This window comes from Chrysochloris asiatica, unplaced genomic scaffold (genome assembly GCF_000296735.1).
Source record: "Chrysochloris asiatica unplaced genomic scaffold, ChrAsi1.0 scaffold00005, whole genome shotgun sequence".
Classification (NCBI taxonomy): domain Eukaryota; kingdom Metazoa; phylum Chordata; class Mammalia; order Afrosoricida; family Chrysochloridae; genus Chrysochloris; species Chrysochloris asiatica.
The window spans coordinates 2965574-2988793 of NW_006408523.1; the positions used below are offsets into that span (position 1 = coordinate 2965574).

Genomic DNA, 23220 nt, shown 5'->3' on the forward strand with positions numbered 1-23220 from the left:
GACAAGAATAGTTTGGAGTCCGTTAGGCCTGAGTCTGAGTCTTGATTCTGTTCTTTGATAACCTCCATTTGTTCTTCAGAGAATTATTTCTTGGCTTTTTAGAGTTCGTTTCACCCACTGTAACAAAAATCTGGCCCCCCCTACTTGACGGGGACTTTGTGAGGAGTAAACAGATGGACGTTTGGGACTCCCAGTGAGTGCCTGGCGCCTGGCCAGTCCTCCAGCACTGTGTTCTGGGCTTCTCCCAAATGGAGGGCAACAGACATACTCCATTGTCTTTGTACCCTGAGTAGTTTAATTCTGGAAAGGCTTGGGGACTGACTTTCGGAGAAGCCATCTAAACGGCATTTCATGCTAGGGAAATGGGGAGTGTTCAGCCTTCCAGAGTAGCTTAATTAGCCCCTCTGCTTTTACTGTCAAAATTACCTTGTGGATTAAATATGTAATATGGAGCTAGATAAAAGCAGGCTTGTAGAACAGGTGAAAAAAAAGAAACATTAACCTCATACGTTAATAACATACTTATACACACACACATATGTATATTAAAGACGGTTTTAGGCTTCTGAAGTTTTTTCTTAGATACTTTTAAGACATATTTGAGAATTCGTGGTTCACTTTAATATCAGTGTGTTGGTTGGTTGGTTGGTTGGTTATGTGCCGTGGAGTTGGTTCCGACTCATAGTGACCCTGCACAGGGTTTCCGAGGCTGTAAATCTTTACAGGAGCAGAAAGCCTCATCTTTCGCCCACTGAACAGCTGGTAGTTTTGAACTGCTGACCTTGCGGTTCACAGCCCGATTTGTAACCACTACACTACCAGTGCTCCTTCAGCGTGTAGCATACACTATGTATGGCAAAAGGAACATGAGCTTGAGGATTTAGAGACTTGGATGTGAGTCCTGGTTTACCATTGACTTTGTCACACATGAAGGAGCAGTTAATTCCATTTTCCCTTGAACTTGTTGAAACCCTTTGTGTGTCTGTCGTTGAGTATGGCATCTGTACACCTGAATTCAGGTGCATATCACAGTGCTAATATGACCTACTTCTCTTGACTGTTCTGGAAAAAAAGAAATCACATGAAACAATGATGTCTGGACTGTGTCGAAAGTACAGAGAAAACTTAGTGTTATTTGAGTTTGTAGATCTTTTGTTGTTTTTCCCTATCATTTCAGAAAACAGTGCCCACATTTTATAAATGACAAGCAATTTGCCTACGACCAGAGGAATTTCTAGGGTTGTGAGATAGCTTATTACCGCCAAGGTCAAGGTGTCGTGGCATCTCCCAAAGGGCCACAACAGTTCCTGGATACACACATGTTTGACAGAAGCGACCGGACACTCTAGATATGCCCCATCTCAATCTCGGCTCAGAAGTGACCACCCCCATGAAGCCTTTGGTGCCTTCTGCTCAGTTTGACTTTAACTTGGCATTTCATCTGCATTTGGGCCTCTAGTTTGCAGTCAGTCTAGCAGGTTACATCTGAGTCGTTTTGAAGTCCTTTTGTGTGTGCTGATAGCTAGGGGCGCCTGAATGGGAAAGACACTGGTATTGGAGACCTTCTAGAGCAGGCTCTGCTGGTACTGGGTCCTACTCGCTGTGGTGCTGGAGCACAGTTCTTTGGGCTTCATTTAAACCGTGTGTAGCGGGCACATTTCCAGTTGTTCCGGTGTCTAGCTTTAGAACCAAAGACACACGGCCTAAAAGCAGCTTCCGTAAGTTCACAGAAAAATTCCTTTATCTTATAATTCCGCTTCTCCACAAGTTTTTGGAAAGCCGCCTTGCACTGCTTGATTTAAAAAAAAAATGTGGTGCTTGGTCTCCCATGCATTTCAAAGAAGCATTCATTTTTGCTGTTTGCAAACAATTCTCTTGTTTGGTTGAAGGAAATCTAGCCAGCCGGTGGGCATTCGATGATTTGCATTTTTTCATCCTCTCTACTCTATGGGCAATATGGTGGTGGTGGTTGTTGATTGTCTTACTTTGAAAGTTGCTTTAAACAAAGCAAGAGTCTGTCTTTCCCCCTTTCCCTTGAAGTGAGTTGATTAAAATTGCTGGTGATGTGGGCGGAGACTCTTCTAGTAATGCTCCTGGTGAGTGAGGTTCAGTGGGCTACACTTGGCACCAGCACTGAGGACTGCTCTCTTTAACACAAAGCCAAGTTAGTGACACATCATCTAGACTCTAGAGATGATGAGTCTTCCAAATGAATGTTTGTGTTTTATTTCCCAGACGTTTTCCTCTAAAACCAGCAGTGGCGCCATCAAGATCTGTTTGTCCTTCTCCTTCAGGTATGTCGCTGTCTGCCGGATCTTCCCCTCTGCACTCCCCTAAGATCACTCCGCAGACGTCTCCCGCGCCGAGGAGGAGGAGCCACACCCCCAACCCAGCCAGTTACATGGTGCCTTGCAGTGCCTCCACGCCGGGTAGTAACCCTGGTCCACAGACATCGGCCTCCGGTCAGGTGATCCAAAAGGAAACTGTAGGTGGGACGACGTACTTCTATACGGACACCACTCCGGCTCCTGTCACTGGAATGGTACGTCCGCCCTGAAGTGGAGGTGGTAGGTAGCCCACCTGCAGCGGTTCCTCCGTGGTCCTGAAGAGCTTGACCCTTGCTGCTTTGATGGAAGGAGTCACCCTTAGTTTGCGCCCTTGGGTGAGGTTCCTAGTGCCCTCCTAGCTCTGGTGACTTCTGCCTTACTCTATCGTTTCGTAGTAAGAAATTCGTGTCTCTTCCTGCTCTAGGTTAGCACTTTGTGGCATGTTGTATTTCTGTGCTCACTAGTACTCCTTTGAGCTAGAAGTGGCTCTTAGTGACGTTTGTTTACAGGGACACAGAGTTTGTCTCTTCAGTGAGAGATTGGGGAATGGAGTTGGTAGCTTATCTGTCAGTGGTTTTTGGAAACAAACCCATTACATCTGGCTGGGGTGGTTTCATGTCCCGGCTGGTGCAGTGACAGACAACCTTTAAGGGCTGTTGGCTCACAAGGAGCATGCTCAGGCCGAAGGGAGACAGGAGCCATGGTTGTGGGTAAGAACAGCTGCTAAAAGCTTGGTGATGAAGAGAGAGGAGCTAATATATGACACAGGAATACAGAGACCATACACAGAGCGAATGAATGCTTCTCGGAGTGAATCAATGAGCTGCAGGCAGGAGGGTGGGGAAGAGAGGCGGAAGAGCATTGTCATGTTGGCTTGGTGGTTCCATAGTCGCTCAGGTCAGGATTCTGTCCCTCTTCAGGAGTGATATCATCCCCTGTAAGATAAGAAAAAGTAGTAGGTGCAGAGCTCATGAATGAGAATGCCATGCATGAGCCAGTCAATGGAAGCCCGCCTGAACCTCAGGATTTTCAATAACCTCATATGCATGCGAAAGCTGGGCTGTGAATAAGGAAGACCCTAGAAGAATTGATGCTTTTGAGTTATGGTGTTGGAGGAGAAAATTGAAAGTTCCATGGGCTGCCAAAAGAACAGATCTGTGTTGGAAGAAGTGCAGCCAGAGTGCTCCTTAGAGGCCAAGATGGCCAAACTTCGTCTCTCATACTTTGGACATATTGTCAGGAGGGACCAGTTGCTGGAGAAGGATATCATGTTTGGTAAGGTGAAGGATCAGAGAAAAAGAGGAAGACCCCCAGCGAGATGGATTGGCAAAGTGGCAGCATCAATGGGCTCAAGCTTGGCAACAATTGTGAGATTAGCCCAGGACCGGGCAGTATTTCGTTCTGTTGTGTATAGGGTCACTATGGGTCGATGGCAGCTAACAACAACCTGAACCCTAAGACACTTGACAGACTTGTAGATGACAAACTGAAAACTGCAGTCAACTTTTGTAAACATTTATTTTGACTAAGTTTAATTAAGTTGTGTCGAAAGGTGATTTAAGTGAAAAGAGAACTGCGTCAGATGTAGTTTGAAGTCTTGGTCCTGCCATTGCTCTGTGACCCCAGAGGGCTAGTGTCTCTGAGAGGGTTTCCTCCTTTTAAGATTAGGGCAATGATAATTTCCAACCAGCTTGGAGAAATAACGTAAAAGCCGTTACAGAAGTGCTGAGAAATCATGTAAAATGTGTTAAAAAAAAGCACAACTAAAAGAATGACTAGTTTAGTTGGTCAGAAAAACGTTCAGAAACTGTCTCTGAACAGCAGTTGAACAGCAGAGCTGGAGACGTCTTTTTCTTCTTTCAAATACAAGGGAGCTTCCAAAAGCTCCTGGGAATCTCATTATAGTTCAAGCCCATCTTTCCCACACACCTTTTGAAGCCCTCTTGTTAGAATTCCATCTGTATCTTCCTTGTCTTGTTTCTAATATTTCATAATTAGTTGCATTTTTCTAAAATTTCATAGTAGGCATAGAAAACAATAAATTTAGTAATTTACAAAGTTTGGTCACAGAACTGTCTCAGCTGTTTTTACTGAGATTAGACACGACATATTTTAACTTCTCCCCACTCATACAGATATGCTCCTGCTAACCGAGGCAGTTAGCCAAACTGGGCCAAAGGGAGCATTCTCCTCCCTGCACATGAAAGGAGACCATACAAGTTTTGCACGCCTCCTTCTTGGGGGAGATCCGGAGCAGACTAATAATCTTAGGGTAACAGAAATCGGTTGGATTCATTTTAATTTGGCTGGGGGGAGGGGTTTATTTTTAAAAGCGTGAAGAAACAAAAAAGTTTGTTTTCCACTCTAAAGTGGCAGAATGAAAGCACAACAGAAGCCCCCTTTTGAAATGGACTTTGAGTTTGTGTTTGAGGCCAGTGTCGGAACGAATGAGGAGAGAAGGGGGCTGTACAAGTAGAAGGGTGCAAGGCAAGGAGTTGGAAGCAGCTTCCGTAACTCGGCCGTCATTTGCTCAGAGGGTAACGAGATGGTAGCACCTTCTGCTAGCGGGATCTGCTGGCTTGTGAGTCATTGGTCCTCTTCCCTGTGCACAGTACTGGATATAGACTAGGCCCGGAAAAGCCCATGAAGTTATGTGGCAGTTACGTGGGCAGCTGGGACAGTGTTAACTTACGTGGTTTACTCCTCTCTGCGCGCTGCTGAAAACAGACTGCGGACAACTGTTTGGACAGCCTTTCTGCCGAAGGATACTGCTGCCTTCGCACTCACACTTACCTCTTGACTACTTTTTCAAGAAATGTTTTCTTTTCACTAGATTTATATGCAAATAAGGTGATTAATTAAAAAAAAAAAAAAAAGCATTCCTTCGGAAGGAGTAAACATTTAAAGCGTAGAGTTGTATCAGAACATTGGTAACACTTGTCAATTGAGAAGCATTGGTCACGGCATCTCCCCCCTCCCTACCTTTTTAGGTATTTCCAAACTATCATATTTATCCTCCAACTGCACCTCACGTTGCTTATATGCAACCCAAAGCAAATGCACCTTCCTTCTTCATGGCTGACGAACTCCGACAGGTAGGATTTCACAATTCCTTGTAGCGATACGCAGTGTCTTCGGGGGTGTCAGGGAAGGGTTGGCCAGAGCACAGGGTTGTGTACAGGTCCCAGCGTAGAATCCAAAATATTGTGTGACAGCAGAGAGAGCTGATAATTTCCAGTCAGTCTGTGGATGCCAGGAAACCAGGGTTTCCAGAAGGTAGCAAGGAATTCCGGGTTCTTAGAATATCAGGGCACTTCCAAAGTTTGTGGGAAAATGAAGATTACATTTTAAGTAATGCTTAAAGAGAATGAGGTTTCCCACAAACAATGTGATGCCTCCTCTTGATTTAAAGGCTCACCTTTCTGTGAATCATACCTTTGGGATCAAACCGGCTCCTGGGGGTATATTAACAAGTGAATTTGAAGGTTGTTTGCTAAAATGCATAGGTTTGGAAAAAGTCATTTCGCCCAGAAGCAAACTTCCATTTTTTAGGAGCACTGATTATTTTTTGATAAAGGAGGTTTTGAAAAATAATTTTGGTTTTTTTGGGTGGTGGTTGTAGGCAGGTTTTCTTCTTTTATTAAAAAAACACAGTAGTAATAGTAGTAACAGTAATTCGATTTGTAGAAGTTTCAGTTTACCCTTTATCTCCACAATGTTTTTGTCACACAGAAAGTGTCTAAGTTAAAATGTTTTTCTTTCCAGTGGACCTAGAGTTTTTAAAACCACAAAGATAGTCATGTGCTATCTAGTCTCAACCTTAATTAGGGCCAGATTTAGCGAAGACTGGAATTTCAACACTTTGCCATCTTTAGAAATGCTGTTTCATGATTTCAACATTTAAGACAGTGTAGACCAGAAATGTTCATGCTTACGTTCTTTAGTAGTGATATTGGGAAACCCAGATTTCAGTAATTGTGTTGAGATAGACATGTGCTTGCTTTCCCTGTTTTAGGAGCTGATCAACAGACACTTAATAACAATGGCTCAAATTGATCAAGCAGATATGCCAGGTAAAAGGACCCCGCTTTAATTTGTAGTTCTGTGTGGTTTATATATCGCTGCTGTAGTTCATTACTGTTTTATGAATGTATTTATTTGAATCTATTAAGAGCTCCAAGATCATCTTTTTTCTTTCAGATAGTTGTACATGTGACAGTATTTTGGGTCAGCCACAATTTAAAAGTTCTGTGGAGATTTGTTTCACTGTGAGCTAGAGTATTCTGTCAGGAAACTTGGCCAAGCATAGCTCTTACGGGTCTTGGGGTACTGGATTTCACAGAGGGGGCTCTGATATGGGTGCCCGACAGTGTGCTCATTTAGTCCTTGACATAGCTGTCTCTAAAAGTTCCTCCATCCTGCATCCGAGGAATTGATAGTGGTTAAGTAATTTCAAGCCATTTGAACTGCAAGGTCGGTGGTTCAAGCTCACCAGCTGCTCCTCGGAAACCCTATGCAGGGTCGCTATGGGTCAGAATTGACTTGACGGCATTTACGAACAACAACTTATTTACTTATGTTGCTGTCGTGACATGCCATCGAGTCAGTTCTGACTCACACTGATCCTATGTAGGGTTTCCAAGGAGCAGCTTTTGGTGGGTTTGAACTGCCAACCTTGTGGTTTGCGTCCAGTGTTGCTGTTACAAGACCAGCCAAACCACAGTGATGACATCTACGCCAACTCACAGCGACCCTATGTAGGGTTTTTTAGATTGTCAGTCTTTACAGAAGCAGACAGCCTCATTTTCCTTCCTTGGAGTTGCTGGTAGGCTCGAACCACTGTTCTTGTGGTTAACAGCTCAACTCTTAACTCACTACACCACCAGGGCAAACCCCAACAAACTAAACTCATGGCCTTTTAATGAATTCCACCCTATAGTGACCCTTTGTAGGGTTTCCAAGACTGTAAATCTTTATGGGAGCAGAAAGCCTCATCTTTCTCCCATGGAGTGGCTGGTACCAGGTTTGAACTGCTAAATATTCAGTTTAGTAGTCTAGTGCTTACCCTACAGTTGCCACTAGGCCTTCAGGGCTAGTGACCCCAGAATTGCTGGCCTCGTCGAGTGGTGAACCTGGTTTCCTTACTCCACTGCAGGGCTTCTCGGGGGGCGTGAAGGACTCTCCTTCCCCGAGCTTATTGGATGTCTAGCAAGATTAAACAGAGCACCTTCTAGTGAAACTTCATAAGGACTATGTCTGCCATGGGGGTGACCCCAGTTCCTTTTTCCTAATCAAGGATTCAGCCCCACGTGCAATGGGTGCATCTTCCTGTTGGTTGAATTAAGAGAAATTTGACTATTATATCTTAAAATTATGCACTCCTGGGGTGGCGCTGTAGGATCAGCCCTGGACTGTGAAGCACAAGGTCAGTAGCTCCTTGAAAACGCTGTACAGGGTCACTGTGAGCTGGAACCGACTCCAGAGCACTTAGCAACAATACAACATCATAACCAGTGTCGGTGGTACCTAGAGAAAGCTTTCTGTCATAACCTCTGAGGTGTCCTGTTGGAAAATTTATGAATCAATTTAACAGTCTGCTTGAGACACCCTACCCTGTTGTTGTTAAGTGACCCTGCAGAGGGTTTCCAAGGAGCAGCTGCAGTTTTTGTGCTCTGCCTCTGACCCTTTTATAACCAGGTCTCTACTCCTAAACATTTTCCCGATCAGTTTTTCCACTATTATTATTAAACTGCAGTAGGCATTTCAATTAGTTGCGTATCTTGATTTCCTTGGGTTAAATTCCTTGAATTGTACTTAATAAGCCTGGGTTTGAGTTTTTAAAAGTTTTGATACAGATTGCCAAATACGAGGGGGTTTCTAAAAGTTCATGGGAAAACACCATTATCTTTAAATTCCATTTTTTCACAAACTTTTTGAAGTCCTCTTGTATACATAGGCATACACACACACACACACAACACACACACATCCACTGCCCAATGTAATGCTATTTGCATCTCTTGTGGCTCTGTGGGTTAGTGTGTTAGACTGTACTGTCGATTTGAACCGCAAGGTCAGCAGTTCAACCTCACCAGTTGCTCCTTGGAAGCCCTATATAAGGTTGCTATGGGTCGGAATCGACTGAATGTCACTTAACAAAAACAACATGTGGCACTCCAAATTGTTGCTCATATCTGAGAAGTCAAAAATTTGTATTGTGAGCTGTAGGATAAGTAAGCATTTGACTGCCAACCTCAGGGTTGAGTTGGAAACTTAACAACTGCATGAAAGATGAGAAATATGTTTGTGCATGAAGTTGACCGTCTCGGATGTTTTTAGACTGCCTGTTTCTATTGATAACTGAAGTCATGTTTTGTGGCGTTGCTCTAAGTGTGGACCCTGTTCTATAATCAGAATGTGTGTTGTGAAACATGAATGGGTGATAGGAGACTTGAGCTCTCCTTTGTTGCTGTGTGTGCCTGCCATGTAAAGCCGCCTTCCCATTTGGTACTGACCGTGAGTGTGTGTTCCTGACTCTAGCCGTCCCTTCGGAAGTGGACAGCTACCACAGCCTCTTCCCTCTCGAACCACTGCCACCCCCCAACCGGATACAGAAGTCAAGTAACTTTGGGTACATCACGTCTTGCTACAAAGCTGTAAATAGTAAAGACGATCTGCCATACTGCCTTCGGAGGATACATGGTAAGCCCAGTCATCTCGTCAGACGATCCAAACCTTCCTAAACATTCGAACCATTTATTCAATATTTGACTTTCAAGGGCAGTAAATAACTTAAGGAGTCCTGGATAAGTACTAGACTGCTAACCCCAAGGCTGGCGGTTCAAACCCCCCAGCTGCTCCTTGGACACCCTTTAGAGGGCACTTCACCACCTCAACAACAACTCACTTGCTGGTTTTATCTGGGAAACTACTGTGAGCTGAGGGATGTGGAGGCTGGCTTTCCAGCCACGTTGGTGGTGGGATGGGTGTGGGGGTGTTTGTCACTTAGAGTTCTGTAGGACAGAGGAGGGCTGCTCCATAAGGCTTCGGAGCCTATAAATGTGCCCGGAGCAGACTGCCTCCACTCTCTCTGCAGAGTGGGTGGGGGTTTGAACTGCCAGTGCTTAGCCCACAGAGCCACCAAGGGCTCCTTATTGTCTGTTTGCTGTAGTGAGACTTTCGCTTCTTCAGGTTTTCGTCTTGTTAACACAAAGTGCATGGTGTTGGTTGACATGTGGAAAAAAATCCAGCACTCCAACATTGTAACATTGCGGGAAGTCTTTACCACGAAAGCTTTTGCAGAGCCTTGTGAGTAACGGGGAGTGGTCTGCCTGTTGGGGCCAGGGCGGGTCCAGTTTCGCTGCCCAGTTGCAGTCATGAGTGTTTGTGTCTTCTTGTAGCTCTGGTGTTTGCCTATGACTTCCATGCTGGAGGAGAGACGATGATGAGCAGGCACTTCAACGACCCCAATGCCGATGCCTATTTCACCAAGAGAAAGTGGGGTAAGGAAGAGACCCCAGTCTTTGGGTTGCCGCTAGTCCACTTGTTAAGAAGTAGCCTCAAAAGAGGAGTCATTCTATAAGAAGTGGGGAAAGACCAGGGGACTTGAAAAAGGTGGTGGAAGAATAGAAGGAAGAGATAATGGGATGAGTCCACACGCTTTTTCAAGGCCCCTCGTGGCGCAGTATGTGCATGGACCGAGGACAAGGCTCATGGACGACTCCTGGAAGGAACTGGGAATAAGGCTCAGAGTGTCCCGTCCTTTCGCCCACTGCCCCCCCTCCTTTTTTTTTTCACCATCTAAAACCAGAACATTTCGTTATGTATACTTTTTCTAGGCCTTTTTTTTTTTTTTTTTAAGGAGGGGTTTCTATCTTTGCGTTATCATGCTTTTTTTAAAATCATATTTTGTATTTGTTGGGAGAATAGTGGTACTCCCCCTAATTTTAATACGTCTGACTAGAATCTTCAGTGACCTTCCTTAGTCTAATGTGACTGCTATACCGTGGTGGGTGTGGCCTTACAGGTAGGAAGGGGTCCGTGTTCCTTCAGGAACCCGCCTCCAGGACACGTGTCCCTTTGACTTACACCTGGACTGTTGTCGTTCTTAATATTTTTTAATGTAAAATACATAGAAAAAGACATCGGCCCTGTCATCCGGGTATTTTCCCCGTCCTTTATGATACTTATTGAAAAATTGGTCTCGTAAATCCAATTTGTAAAGGACCAGAACATCGTCATTATTACATATAACAGATGCTTATTAGAGGGTAAATAGTTTCTGAGACACGATGAGTCTGTTTTGAGATGTCTGTTTAACGTTAATTTGCGCACTATATTTGAGAAAGGTCTCCTTTTCTGGTTTTGGAGTTGAATTCATCAATGTGGTTTTTGTTGTTATTGGACATGATGACAGAGATGAAGGGAAGGGGCCTGGGTCCACATTGTACTACCTTCCAGCTTGTGGCTGCCTTACAGACGCTAATTGTGGGCTAAAAGACAGTGAATTCTGTCTGTTTCCTGGTGCCTTTGCTCTCTGCTTTTTGACAGTTAAAAGGAGAAAGTTGTGGTTACCTGGCTGTTTGACATTAAAAATCTGGTCGGATGATGTGGCTTGCTTTTCTCCCCTTTTGCCATGTCATCTGTAGACACACACATCATTTTGTTGAAGAGGATGTGGTATAACTTTTCCTTTAGATAAATGTGGTTGTAGTTGTTCAGGTTTATTTTAGTAATATCACCTGTAGAATGACTGTTGGTTTTAATTTATAGCTGGCTTTCTCAACCTCAGTACTGTTGACATTTGGGCCAGATTTCTGGTGGAGGGCTGTCCTGTGCATTGCAGGATGTGTGTGGCAGCATCCATGTCTCCACCCCGTAGGTGCCATAGCACTAGGTGCCCTCCCCCACTGTCAGTGCAACCAAACATGTCTCCAGTCATTGCCAAATGCCCCTGGGGGAGGACGAGAATTCACCCTGCTTTGAGAACCACCGATGTTCAAGGGTAAGTCAAAAAGTACTGCTACAGAAATCATAGCAACCTTTATTAGAGAAAAATATCAGAATGTGCAGGTATTGTTTCTGCCGTAACCTGCATCGGTGTCTGTATACTTCTGAAGGTGGCGTTTCCATTTCTCTAGCCTTCTCTCGAAGAATTCTGGACTCTTCAATCTACACCACATCAAAACATCAATTTTGGCATGCACGATGAACTCAAATCATGTTCCTTTTAAATGCTCTTTGAGTTTGGGGAACAGAAAGTTACCTGAATGTTGGGGCAGGATCAGGACTGCAGGGTGGATGGGGTCAGGCTTCCCAACAAACTTCTCCTAAGCCCTTGCTGACCTTGAAGGATGAGCAGGTGCAGTGTCATGATGGGAAATCACTCCTCAGCCCAACTTCCTCTCCTCCTTTTCACTAGTACCCTTTCAAGTTGTCTTAAAATCTCTTCATAATAAGTTTCCAGTGCTATCCTGTGTGTCCTTTGAGGAAATCTGTCAAGATTATCCCTTTGGAATTTCACAGACCAGTCACCATAACTTTCCGAGCTGACTTCTGCCTTGAAGTGAATTGGCCAATCAGAGCCCCTCAGAAGGCAGTTTGGACTGGACCTTGAAGTGAATTGGCCCAGCAGAGCCCCTCAGAAGGCAGGATCATACTGACAGAGCCAAAAGGCATCCCGAGTTATCGATTCTGCAAAATTCTCTCCTATTAGCGTCAATCTTGCTTAAAAGGCTGATGGAAAGATCAAGTCTTTGAGCTCTCTGGTTTTCATACGTCACTTTTGGTCCCCATCAAGTTGAAAGCTTGCTGATTTAAGATGTTCACTTCAAGTGGGAAATGCCCTTCCACCTAAGACCCCCACATCTGTAGCATCATTGGTGACTGTGGGCTGCTCGCACTACTGTCTGGACTTCAGCCACAGTTTCTTCCTTGGAGGTTGGCGGGCTTCTCCCTCTTTGGCTCACGGGCTCGTTTTTGAGCTCTTCCTGGCCTTCCTTAAAGCGCTCGCTCCATCTAGCACCAGTTGTTTCACATGAAGCAGTATTCCCACAAACCTGTTGCAAAGCTTCAGTGATTTGGGAAGATGTCCACTTGAGTTCTGTTAAACATTTGACCTCAAAATCATTGTTTTCAGTGGTACAAAGAGAAGTCTTTCTTTCGAAGGCACCCTAGCAAGAGTAGAACAGGTGCATTACTGAGAGAATGTGTCAGTAGCCCCCCACTGATGCCAGAGATGAGTCAGAACCCCAGTAGCAATACTTTTTGACGTCTAGCATTCCTTCTTGGGTTTTTAAAAAAAACAAATCACAATGGTTTTGTTTTGGTGTTGTTTATTTGATAAGATACGTTACTGTTTACCTTGTCACAGAATCCATCCTTTTTGTAGCATTTGAGATACGGCTTGAATGGAGGTAACTTTTTAAAGATACCATATGAAGGGACTTCAGAAAGTACATAGAAAAACTCCATTACTTTTTAATTCCATTTTCCCACAAACTGTTTGAAACACCTTCATATATGCTTCAGTTTACAGCAGCTTCTAATACAAGGTAATCTGTGGTTTTCTCCACGTGAATATTAAAAAGAGAAAAAATACTGGACAATATTTCTGTCAACTCTTAGGAAGATAGTTGAAAGGCCAGTGTTTTCTTATACTGTAGCATTGTGTTGTTGTCAGGTGCCTCAGATCAAATCGGACCCGACTCATAGCGACCCCACGCACAGCAGAATGAAACAATGCATTAGTAAACACTAACATGAAAATCACATACAAGTTGACTCTGAAACGTTCATGGAAAGTTCCATTATCTTTTCACTCCATTTGCCGTGAACTTTTTTAATCCCCTTCATATTTATTAGAAGGTGCATACTAATTTAACAATTGGGCTGCTCTACTAGTTTCTACATAATTCCATGCTACGTAGAGAGGGTGGTGAGAGTTTTAAATGAGTTTATGTGGATAAAGTCTGGCACGCTGGAAGCACTATGTTTGTGGTCGTTGATAAGTGCTGTTGAGTCAGTTCCAACCCATCGTGACCCCATACAGGGTTTCTGAGGAACGTCTGGTCAGTTTGAACCGCCGGCCTTGTGCTTCAAGTCCACTTTGCAGTCCAGTGTATTGACCCACAGCGCCACCCCAGGACAGCACTATGCCGTTTCACTTAAATTCTTCATATTCATCGTTGACATCGTCTTAGCGTTTCTCACGAGAGCGCCTGCTTGTGTCGTTTTCAGTGTCTGATCTTCAGGGTCAGCTACGTTACGTTTGAGTGAGGGTCGTTTTTGAATTCTGTGCTTTTCACTGGAAATTTTAATCCTCTGTAAGTGCCCATTTGCTGCTAGAGTTACAAATATCTGTAGAACTCTCTCGCTGTTGTATTTGATACACAAAAAGTTTGTTGACAGCCATATGCATTCTTGCACGTGTAAAGTTGTGTTCTTGAGATACAGATAAAATCTGGGTGAAATTAATATGCCCTCCTTTTCTACTAATTTAAATATTTGTTGTTGTTGTTAAGTACCGTGGAGTCGATTCCGACTCATAGTGACTCTATACAGGGTTTCTGAGGCTGTAAATCTTTACGGGAGCAGAACACTTCATCTTTCTCCCGCGGAACCACTGGTAGTTTCAAACTGCCAACCTTGAGGTTAGCAGCCTGATTCGCAGCCACTACGCTGCCAGAGTGTGGCGTTGTGGGTTAATGAGCCAGACTGCAAAGTTGTTTGAACTGCAAGGTTGGCGGTTCAAGCTCACCAGCTGCTCCTCAGAAACCCTTTACACAGGGTCGCTGTGGGTCGGACCCTACTAGACAGCACACAACAACAATTTAAATATTAGCCCAGAAATAATCAAGATGAACTTAACAGACTTGATAGAGTAAGGTGACTTTTAAACTTTGTATTGTGAGTTGGGTGAAGGTTGGGGCAGAGCCCATTATCAGTTTTCCATTCAGGAATTCACACACATGTTGACTGCAGTCCCCACATTGGAAGTTGACTCCTCCCACTTCCTCCCTGTCTTCCTGTTTCCATTCCCCCCTCTCTCCTCACCCTTCTCAACTGGGTCCCTTTGACCTCCTGCGGTGGCTTATTCTAAGGTGTGTGGACCTCTCCCTAGTGTGTGATTGTTCCCCTCCGAGACCTGTCTGTCTTTCCACTGAAAATGGAGCCGTGGGGGTGAGTTAGGTACCAGACCTGAAGGGAGACTAAGGGACACAGTCTCTACGGGACCTGTAAGCCTGGCCTTTTTTATGACTCGGAGTTTTGTTCCCTGTTTTCTGACATTCTATCTAAGACCTGCTGATGTTAGCCCTCACAGAACAGTTGGTAGTGGGAGCTGGGCGCCATCAAGTCTTCTCATCTCAGGGTTGTGGAGACTGCTGTGCACATGTCCATTAGTACCCTGGACTCATTGCTTCCAGGTGGGTTGGACTTTCATCCCTCCTCTTTCCTCCGGATGGGGCCAGACCAGTAGTTGCACCTTAGATGGGCACTCACCCGTTGTTGAAAACCCCAGTGGTGTTAGCAGAGTGGGCTGTGTAGACCATTGTCTTTGTGGATTGTGTTCTGCCAGTTGACTTTGGTGTGCTCTGAGATTGTGATCATGAGCCCAGGCGCCCAGGCCTAGTGACTCATCCCCTCAGGAGGTTTGGTTAATGGCTGAGACCTTTTCAGAACTTTGTCCCTTGTATGTTCCCCCGCACTCATGGAAATATTTGAAGTAAAACTCAGTGCCTGTCTGTGGATAACCTCTGCCAAGTATTTGTGGGTATGCTCCATCCAGATGGTGTGACAGTGACTGCTTTTGATGGTGGGCTGGATTAAATTTGTGTTTCATCTGGACACGTTAAGTGACATTCACATTTTTATTTATATATAAATTGAATGTCATCCTCTCAAACTGAAATGGCTCCAATAGAATAGAAGAGGACGAACAATATATGGGGGAAATTTTCCTTTTTAATTCAACGTAAATGGTGGCTGCTTTTTGTTCATTGCCGTGGACCATTGTGCTCCGTACGTTTTCATATAGACGAGGGTCCTGATGTGACAAACCACCCAGGATGAGCACTGGACTGTTAGCCACAAGAGTGACAGCTACTCCTCAGAAGTGCTGTACTGGGTCGCTGCCAGTTGGAACTGACTCAGTGGCGCTTAATAACAGATCGGTAGACATTTTGTGCCGTGAATGTGCACACATTTCCTGTTTATTTCTCAGGTTTCTTTTTTGTTCAGTTCCTTGGTAATTTTGGGTTGAGTTTGGTGTTGACATTTTGTTTTTATTGGTCACTTTTGGTGGGTTACCTAAATGGAGACGCCATTTTTCGTTTGTTTGGTCCGTAGGTCAACACGATGGCCCATTGCCCAGACAGCATGCTGGGTTGCTGCCTGAGTCTCTCATCTGGGCGTACATCGTCCAGCTGAGCTCTGCACTGCGCACCATTCATACAGCAGGTTTGGCATGTCGAGTGATGGACCCAACGAAGATTCTGATCACTGGCAAAACCAGGTACTACTAGCATGTTGAGTTTGGGCTTTTTTATTCAGCATTGAATCTTTTGACAGCTTCGTAAATAAAATATGATGATTTGTTTTAATTCTACCTTTTCCTATACCCCATCCAGAAGAACTGCTGTGACTTTGAGTTCATGTGTAAGTTAAAAAAAAAAAAATTGTTGAATTTGTAATAAAATGCCTGGTTACTGACGGAAACTCTTGCTAAGGGGCGGGAGAGTGTGTGTGGTAGGTGTGGGTGGGGTTTAGGAGCAGCAGCAATGCAACTTGATTTGTAGTTGAGTCCGAATCGCCTGTTGGGTGGGAGAGGTGCTTTTATTTTATTTCTGTTCTATTTTTACTGAAAACGTGCACAGCACAACTCACTACCATGACAGTGTAGATGGTGATGGAAGAAGGTGCTTGTGTCCTTCACGTTGGATTTCAGTCGCCTTACACCTGTTCTAAGTGGCTCATTTTCAGTGACCTAGTCTCCCTGCTCCCCCTACCCCTTTGCCATCTGAGATGTAAAATAGCTAATGACCCTTTGGTCTTAAGTGTATATAGATATATTTGTAAGTAACACCGTACTTCAGGATGACCGTCTTTGACCCTTTGGGCTAGGCTGTTAGTTCATGATTCTAAGGAATAGTCCCAATCCAAGGTATAAAGAACCTCAGGGCCACAGTCTTGGGTGGTACTCCGTAAGTCTGGAATCTGTAAGAATTTGAAGTTCTGTTCCACACACACACCCCACCCCACCCCCATTTTGTCAGGATTGCTCTGTTCTGATCAGACCGTTCAGTTGTGGTGGCTGGCCACCATCTAATTCCCTCTGACTTCAAGGTGGAAGAGGCACTGGTTCATGTAGGCAGTTAGCCTGGTAGTTCCGTTGCTTCTCATTCTTGGGACACATGGAGGTCTTTATCAAACACTAATTGTTAGGCTTCATCCCCCAAGTTTCCTGTTCAGTGGGTCCTGGGTGGAGTCCAAGAATTTGCATTTCCAGCAAGTTCCCAGGTCACACTTAAGCTGCTGGTTGGCTCCCGTGCTTTGAGTCCCACTGATCAAGTCCTTTAACACAGACCGGGACTTGCCTGAGTCTGCGCGGCGTTGCTGCACTGGTGGGGACTTCCTTGAGCAGCATGCCTTACAGAGCTGTGGGCCCGGTCCACGGTTAGCTGGCTTTAGCGCCTGCCTGTGCTAGTGATTGTCGCCGTCTTCCCACACCCTTGTTGGTGTTTTCTTTGTTTCCCTCATTTGTAAAGCAGTAAGTTTCCACTAGTACACAGTTTTTAAAATGTAATTGTAATCTGTTTTCTTTAAATTCTCTGGTCCTTAAAGGTTACGAGTAAATTGTGTTGGAGTTTGTGATGTTTTAACATTTGATAACAGTCAGAATAATAACCCGTTGGCGTTAATGGCTCAGTACCAGGTGAGTAAGGGTTAACGTTGGCACGCTCTGTAATAACTTCAATCTAGAGGTGTTATTTTAGGGTTTAAAGACAAATTTTAGGAATTTTAAAGTATTGCAGGGAATTTTACTCTGGGGGTGGTCCCTGGCAAGCTGTGGAATTGCTGTCACCTTTGTGGTGTAGAGCCTGTGTGCGGCAGTCCCAGAGCCTAGGTACATCGTGGGGTGTGAGGAGGCGGTTTGTCTTCAGTGTGGAGTAAGACACATGAGTCAGCTGAGTGCTCACATCAAAGCACAGGTCTTCCATTCCTTGAGCATCATAATAATCATCACACTGTAGAGCCATGAGGGGGCTTCCAAAGTTCAGGGGGGGGTGGGATGGAATTAACAAATAATACAATTTGTACACAATGTTTTTGAAGCCCTTAGTATTTTCAAAGAAATGTGTGGTCTGCCATTTTGTAACTTTTTGTGTGTGAATTACACACAAGGTCATCAGTTTTACATTCAATGAATCAGACACTTTGTGTTTCATCTCAGTGGTTACAATCGCCTCCCTGCAGCCTCAGCTACCAGGCTGCTTACTCCCTGTGGTTCCTGTTTTCACTCCACGCTCCTTCCCATCCTTCCCCAGCTTTGTCCTTAGGGGAATGGTGCCCTTTTGATTTGGAATGATTGACCATTCCCTGGTGAGCATGCCTCACTAGAGGTGGTGTCCCTGCTGTAAACCTACAGTGGCCAGTCTACTTCTTGGCTGAAAATTGGGCCATGACGGTGAGCTGTATACCAGACTTAGAGGGTGGTCTTTCTCACCAATAAACCCAGTCTTTTTTTTTTTTTTTTTAATTTTTTTCTCCCTTAAAAAACAACAACCATTTTTCTACCACTGTATCCATTGGAACCTTCTCTACCACTGTATCCATTGGAACCATCACTGTATCCCAGTTGATGGCTTATACTCACTTATTGTAAATTATTTGACTGTGGTTAGAATCTGATTTTGTCTAAAGAGCACTGACTTAGTTCCCATTGTGTTCTCAGTTGCTTATTCGTGACCTCTACGACAACGTGTCGTCCAATAAGAACCTGTCTCTGTGAAGAGATACTAAGAGCAGTTGCTTTCACATTGACTAATCTGTGCAAATGGCAAGATCGGGGATTCAAACCCACCAGCCGTTCCTTGGAAACCCTATACAGAGTCACTCTGAGTCAGAACAGCATCCCAGTCTGTCTGTGCAGTGACCCTAGCTATCTGAAGTCAGTATTTGCTATCGTCCAGCTGGCATTTTAAGACCACCTAGGTCATTTTGCTTGCTTTGAAATGAGCTAGAGATAGGGCAGTCGCCCTTCATCAATCACATATAGAAACCAAGGAAAATACAACTTGCCATTGCGTTTTTTGTTTTTCAAGCTTTGATTATGAATTAAGTGATAGTTTTACATGGGAGAACATCGGTTTTGTACTCTACCAATTGTATTTTGTTTCACTGCAATGATTATAATCCCTTCCATGCACCATCGGTTAACAGTTTTGCTTCTGTACCCTCTTGTTTTTTTTGTTTTTTTTGGGGGGTGGGGTGGGGGGTATACACAAAACCTTGCAGGAATATATAATCATTAAACCCACCAAAGGGCACATTCTTCGAGTCTGTCTCCTGGCCGCCAGCATTCAATCCCTCTCTTCTCATGAATCTAGAGTCCTCAGCTGCTTCTTCTCTCCATGTCCTCATCTCTGCCTCCATCTCTGGTGTCGCTGCTTCTCTGGATAGGGTCCCACATTCTGCTCTTGCTGGTCTTAGGGCCCTCACGCCTTCCCATTGCTTTTTAAGACTTTGTAAAAAGGTTTCCGTTCACTTTTCCTTTAAGATAAAATTTCAAGACATGAAAGAAGGAGAGGTGAAGTGGTCTGGAGTGTGTTTTGCATTTTTATTTGGTCATAAACGCTTCGGTTGAATGGGGAAGTGTGATCAATTTACAGGCACTGGCTGGCATGTTGTCGCAGGCATTCCATACTTGGTCCCCTGTGCTCCTGAGGCTGGTGGTCAGCATAGAGTCCAGTGAGAGCAGTGTCCCCTGGGGAGAGATCCCAGGAAGAACCTGCCTCTGTTCAGTGTCGGCTTGTCATGAGGGCATGTAGTGTTAAGGTCTGACTTTGCTCGGCAGATGCGAAGGGGTTCAGTTACGTCAGGATTCTGGACAGAGTCGAGCCGTTTCTGGGGCTTCTGAGCCTGTCTGTCTCCATGGGCTCTGCCTGCCTTGTCCTTCTCCTGGGAGGGGGCCTCATAGGCAGTGTTTACTGGTTCTAGGCACCTCCAGCCATTTCTGTGCAAGTTACATTTGAAATCTCCTTATACTAAATCAGTGTTTGGTAAACAAGCACATATTCAGTCGCTGTGAAGAGAGCTCAGAGTTTGAAAACTTGCCCAGGTGTTCTATAGAAACTAATTCAAATGAGCATATGCAAATGCTGCAATACTTCACTCCAGTAAGCATGGAGGATTAACCCTTGTTCGCCCAACAATTGTGCCACTTCAGGCCGCCTTTCTGATACCTGGTGCATTGGGATAGAAGAGAAGGATCTAGCCATCTGTGGTTTTGATTTTTTTTTTAAAGGTTTTTATTGTGAATTGAGTGAAAGTTTACGGGGAAGATCATCAGTTTTACATTCAACAAATCATACACCTTGTTTCATTACAATGATTATAATCCCCTCCATGTACCATCAATTAATTAATAGTATTTCTCTCTATCCACTTTAGGTTTTTTGGGAAAAAAATGAAACGAAACCCTCAGGCATACATAACAATTTAATAATTTACACCTCCAAAGGGCATTCTGCAAGTCTGCCTCATGGCCACCAGCTCTTAGTCCCTCTCTTCCCATGAATCTAGAGTCTTCAGCCGCTCTCCCTCTCCCATTTCTGCCTCTGATTTGGGCGTTGCTGCTTCTCTGGATAAGGTCCCGCATTCTGCTTGTGCTCTTCTTCCTTGATGGCCCTAGGGTCCTCTGTTTCTGGACTATAAGATTAACCACTCCACTGTTTTTGTTACAAAACTTCTACCTTTACAATTGTGACAGTCACAATTAGTCATGATAACAGTTATTCACTATTGAATCATATGAATCTTATCCCCATCTCTTTTCACCAAATCCATCAAGACAAGATGAAATCTATTCAGTTGGGACTCTTTCTTTCTCCTCATACTCTTTTTTTTTTTAATGTTTTATTGTAAATTATATGATAGTTTACATTAGTTTTACATTCATCGTATCATATATCGTTTCATTGCCATGGTTACAATCCCCTCCATGCATCATCAGCCAACCAAAGGGTATACCCTACAAGCCTGTCTCCCCCCCCCCCCCCAAGCACACAGCTCCTCTCCCTCTCTGGGTCTAGAGTGCCCACTCTCCACTCTTCTCCCTCGATATGGTCCCAGGGACCTCCGCTCCTAGATTGCAAAGTTAATCACGCCCCTCCTTGCCACAAAACGCCTGCCTTTACATTTCCAACCCTCACAATCAGTCCTGATAACAATTATTCACTGTTGTATCACAGGAGACCTATCCGCATTTCCTTTCATCAGCCCCGCCCAGACAGATTGGATACTACTCAGTGGAGATTCTACCTTCCTCCAGGCCCTCTGGATCTAGGCTCCCTCTTAAAAAGCTTGTAATAAAGGCACTTCTTGCCTTTGTAGGCTCCCCCCCCCGCCCATTTTGGGTAGCCAGTGTCCAAGTTGCCCATCCCTGTCTACTCTGTTTAGCCAACTGTGTTTTGAAAACCTTTTTAGAAGGAAAACTTCAGAATGCTAATTTTGGGGGAGGGGAGAAGGGTAGGAAACCAGGTGGTTAAAGAACTCAAACATGAGTTCTAATACAAATAGAAATAGCCAGTTTGGAAACACTGATAGGTTGGATGTCACTGTGCTTTACAGAGTTTTTGAGGTTAAAGAAGGAAGACTTGCTGTAAAATCAGGGCATACTGATGATGTAGTTTTAATGGGAAACCTTTTTTCTAATAATTCCTCAAACTGCCACTCTGTTCTGGAGTTACGGGACATGAGAAAATGATTCTCTCTCGCTCACCGTGGTCATTGTCAAGCAAGACCTATAGGAGCTGTTGGACCCAAAACTAAAGAAGCAACATCCACAAAACAGGCAGAACGAGGACCTGAGCGGGCATGAAACTCACTGTCACATGTTCCACATGTTCATCGCTCATGGACACATTTCCTGTCCTTCCATCCAGTCTCCCAATTTCTGAAATCCTCCTTAAACTAAACAACACAGAGAGTCTAGTAAGTGGCTTCAGTTTTTTTGAGATGGTAAAGAATCCCAGCTCTTCTTAGAAACACAGACAAAGCAAACAGCTCTCACCGAGCTGGCGTCTCTGTTGTTCCCTAAAGTTTGGCTCTAGAATTGCCTGCATCAGAATGCTCTTCCCTCAGCTCCCGTGATTCTGATGCGCACCCCCGTTTAGAAGCCCACCTGAATGTTCCAGCCAGTTAGCAGAGGTGCTGCTGTAGGGGGCCTGTGAGTGTAATCACAGGGAATGAGTAGTCTGTCTCTTCTTTGGTGGCAGCAAGCGGACCTGATTTCACTGGGAAAGGTCGTGCTGGCTTTGGCTTGCAACTCCTTGGCAGGAATCCAGCGTGAGAGTTTACAGAAAGCTGTGGAGCTGGTCACGATCAACTACTCCTCCGACCTGAAGAACCTGATTCTGTAAGTTCTCTCAGACACTGGGGGGCCGAGGGGTGGGGGGCAGGGGGAGACAGTGAGCTTTCGAGTTTGAAGCTTTTTGTTGTTTAACTTTTTGTGAGTTGGCTGATGGGTTACAGAACAGATCAGGTGTCCCCCCCAACAAACAGTTCACACATTTTGTCTCATGTTGTCTCTCTCCTCCCACTGGCTCCCAGCGTCCTGTGTTGCCTGTTTCCTTTTCTCCTCCTCTCCTAAGCCCTGTCCACTTTGTCCTGGGGTCAGTGCTGTCCTGCTCTTCTCCATGGACTGATGATGATTCACAGGTGTGTGTGCCCCCTAGCATGACTGTCCCTTTTATGGGCCTGACTCTGGTTCCGCAGAAAGTTGAGCTGTAGCTTGATTTTCATAAGGGTCCTTTAACTTTAACAGTGATTCTGGTTAGTTATTTGAACTTTTCACGGCTTCAATTCAGGCAAAACCTGCAACTTTTAGTGTCTTTATTTTTATTGGAAGTAGATATTTGTTGGCATAGGTCCATAAATCAGTATGTGTCAATCAGGTATTGATGGGTTTAAAATGTGTTCAGGGGACATCATACAGACCCACGTATAGTCTTGTGTGGTATTCACAACCACACATGGCCTTTTCAAGTCAGACTTGTTGAAATGAACAATTCCGTTCCCTCAGTGGGGAGAGCCGTGTCTGTAGACTTCAGCAGTCACACTGGGGTCACAGCAGTACAGCCTGGAACATTCGGTCCCCTCCGAAAGCTCTCGTGGCCAATGCTGCTCTGAAAGAAGCTGCCACAAAGAAAGCTTGAGTACAGTCTGCCCGCGTACTCCAAGGGCACGTTCTCACGGCAGAGAGCATGCATGGCAAGGACGCTGAGGTTTCAGGAAAGCCTTGGGGTTTCTCCTGAAGTGAACTTGGTTTCAAAGGATTCCACTGTGGGCCTCCCTGTGGGAGACTTGTCCAGTAAAGGTGCCCTAACCCTGGGGGACTCAGAGATGAGCACCCCTGACCCTTGCTACCAGCACCAACTCTTCTCAAGAAGAAGCTACATGTTAAGTGCCGTGGAGTCCGTTCCGACTCATAGTGCTTGGTGGATTTGAACTGCTGACTTTGCAGTTCCCAGTCTAGTGCTTATTCTGCAGCACCACTCCAGGCCTCCAGAGAAGAGATACTAACCAGCAAGTGTCTGTGGAAACTTGACCTGTTATGTTCTAGAAGCAATTAGCACTTCTCGGTCCTTATCACCAGTCTTTTAGCTTCCAGCTG

The 23220-nt window shown here is 44.8% G+C and overlaps 1 protein-coding gene across 2 annotated transcripts in view; it reads left to right on the plus strand.

Moving 5' to 3' along the window:
• PAN3 (PAN3 poly(A) specific ribonuclease subunit homolog (S. cerevisiae)) overlaps nt 1–23220 on the plus strand; it is a 115690-nt gene that overhangs the window by 79413 nt on the left and 13057 nt on the right. For both annotated transcript variants that reach the window (XM_006831941.1, XM_006831940.1), the window contains 9 exons: nt 2295–2542; nt 5318–5422; nt 6343–6400; nt 8868–9029; nt 9519–9635; nt 9728–9829; nt 15675–15840; nt 17169–17259; nt 21824–21963. In XM_006831941.1, coding sequence (XP_006832004.1) covers nt 2295–2542; nt 5318–5422; nt 6343–6400; nt 8868–9029; nt 9519–9635; nt 9728–9829; nt 15675–15840; nt 17169–17259; nt 21824–21963 — 1189 coding nt within the window. The remainder of the gene's footprint in view (nt 1–2294; nt 2543–5317; nt 5423–6342; nt 6401–8867; nt 9030–9518; nt 9636–9727; nt 9830–15674; nt 15841–17168; nt 17260–21823; nt 21964–23220) is intronic.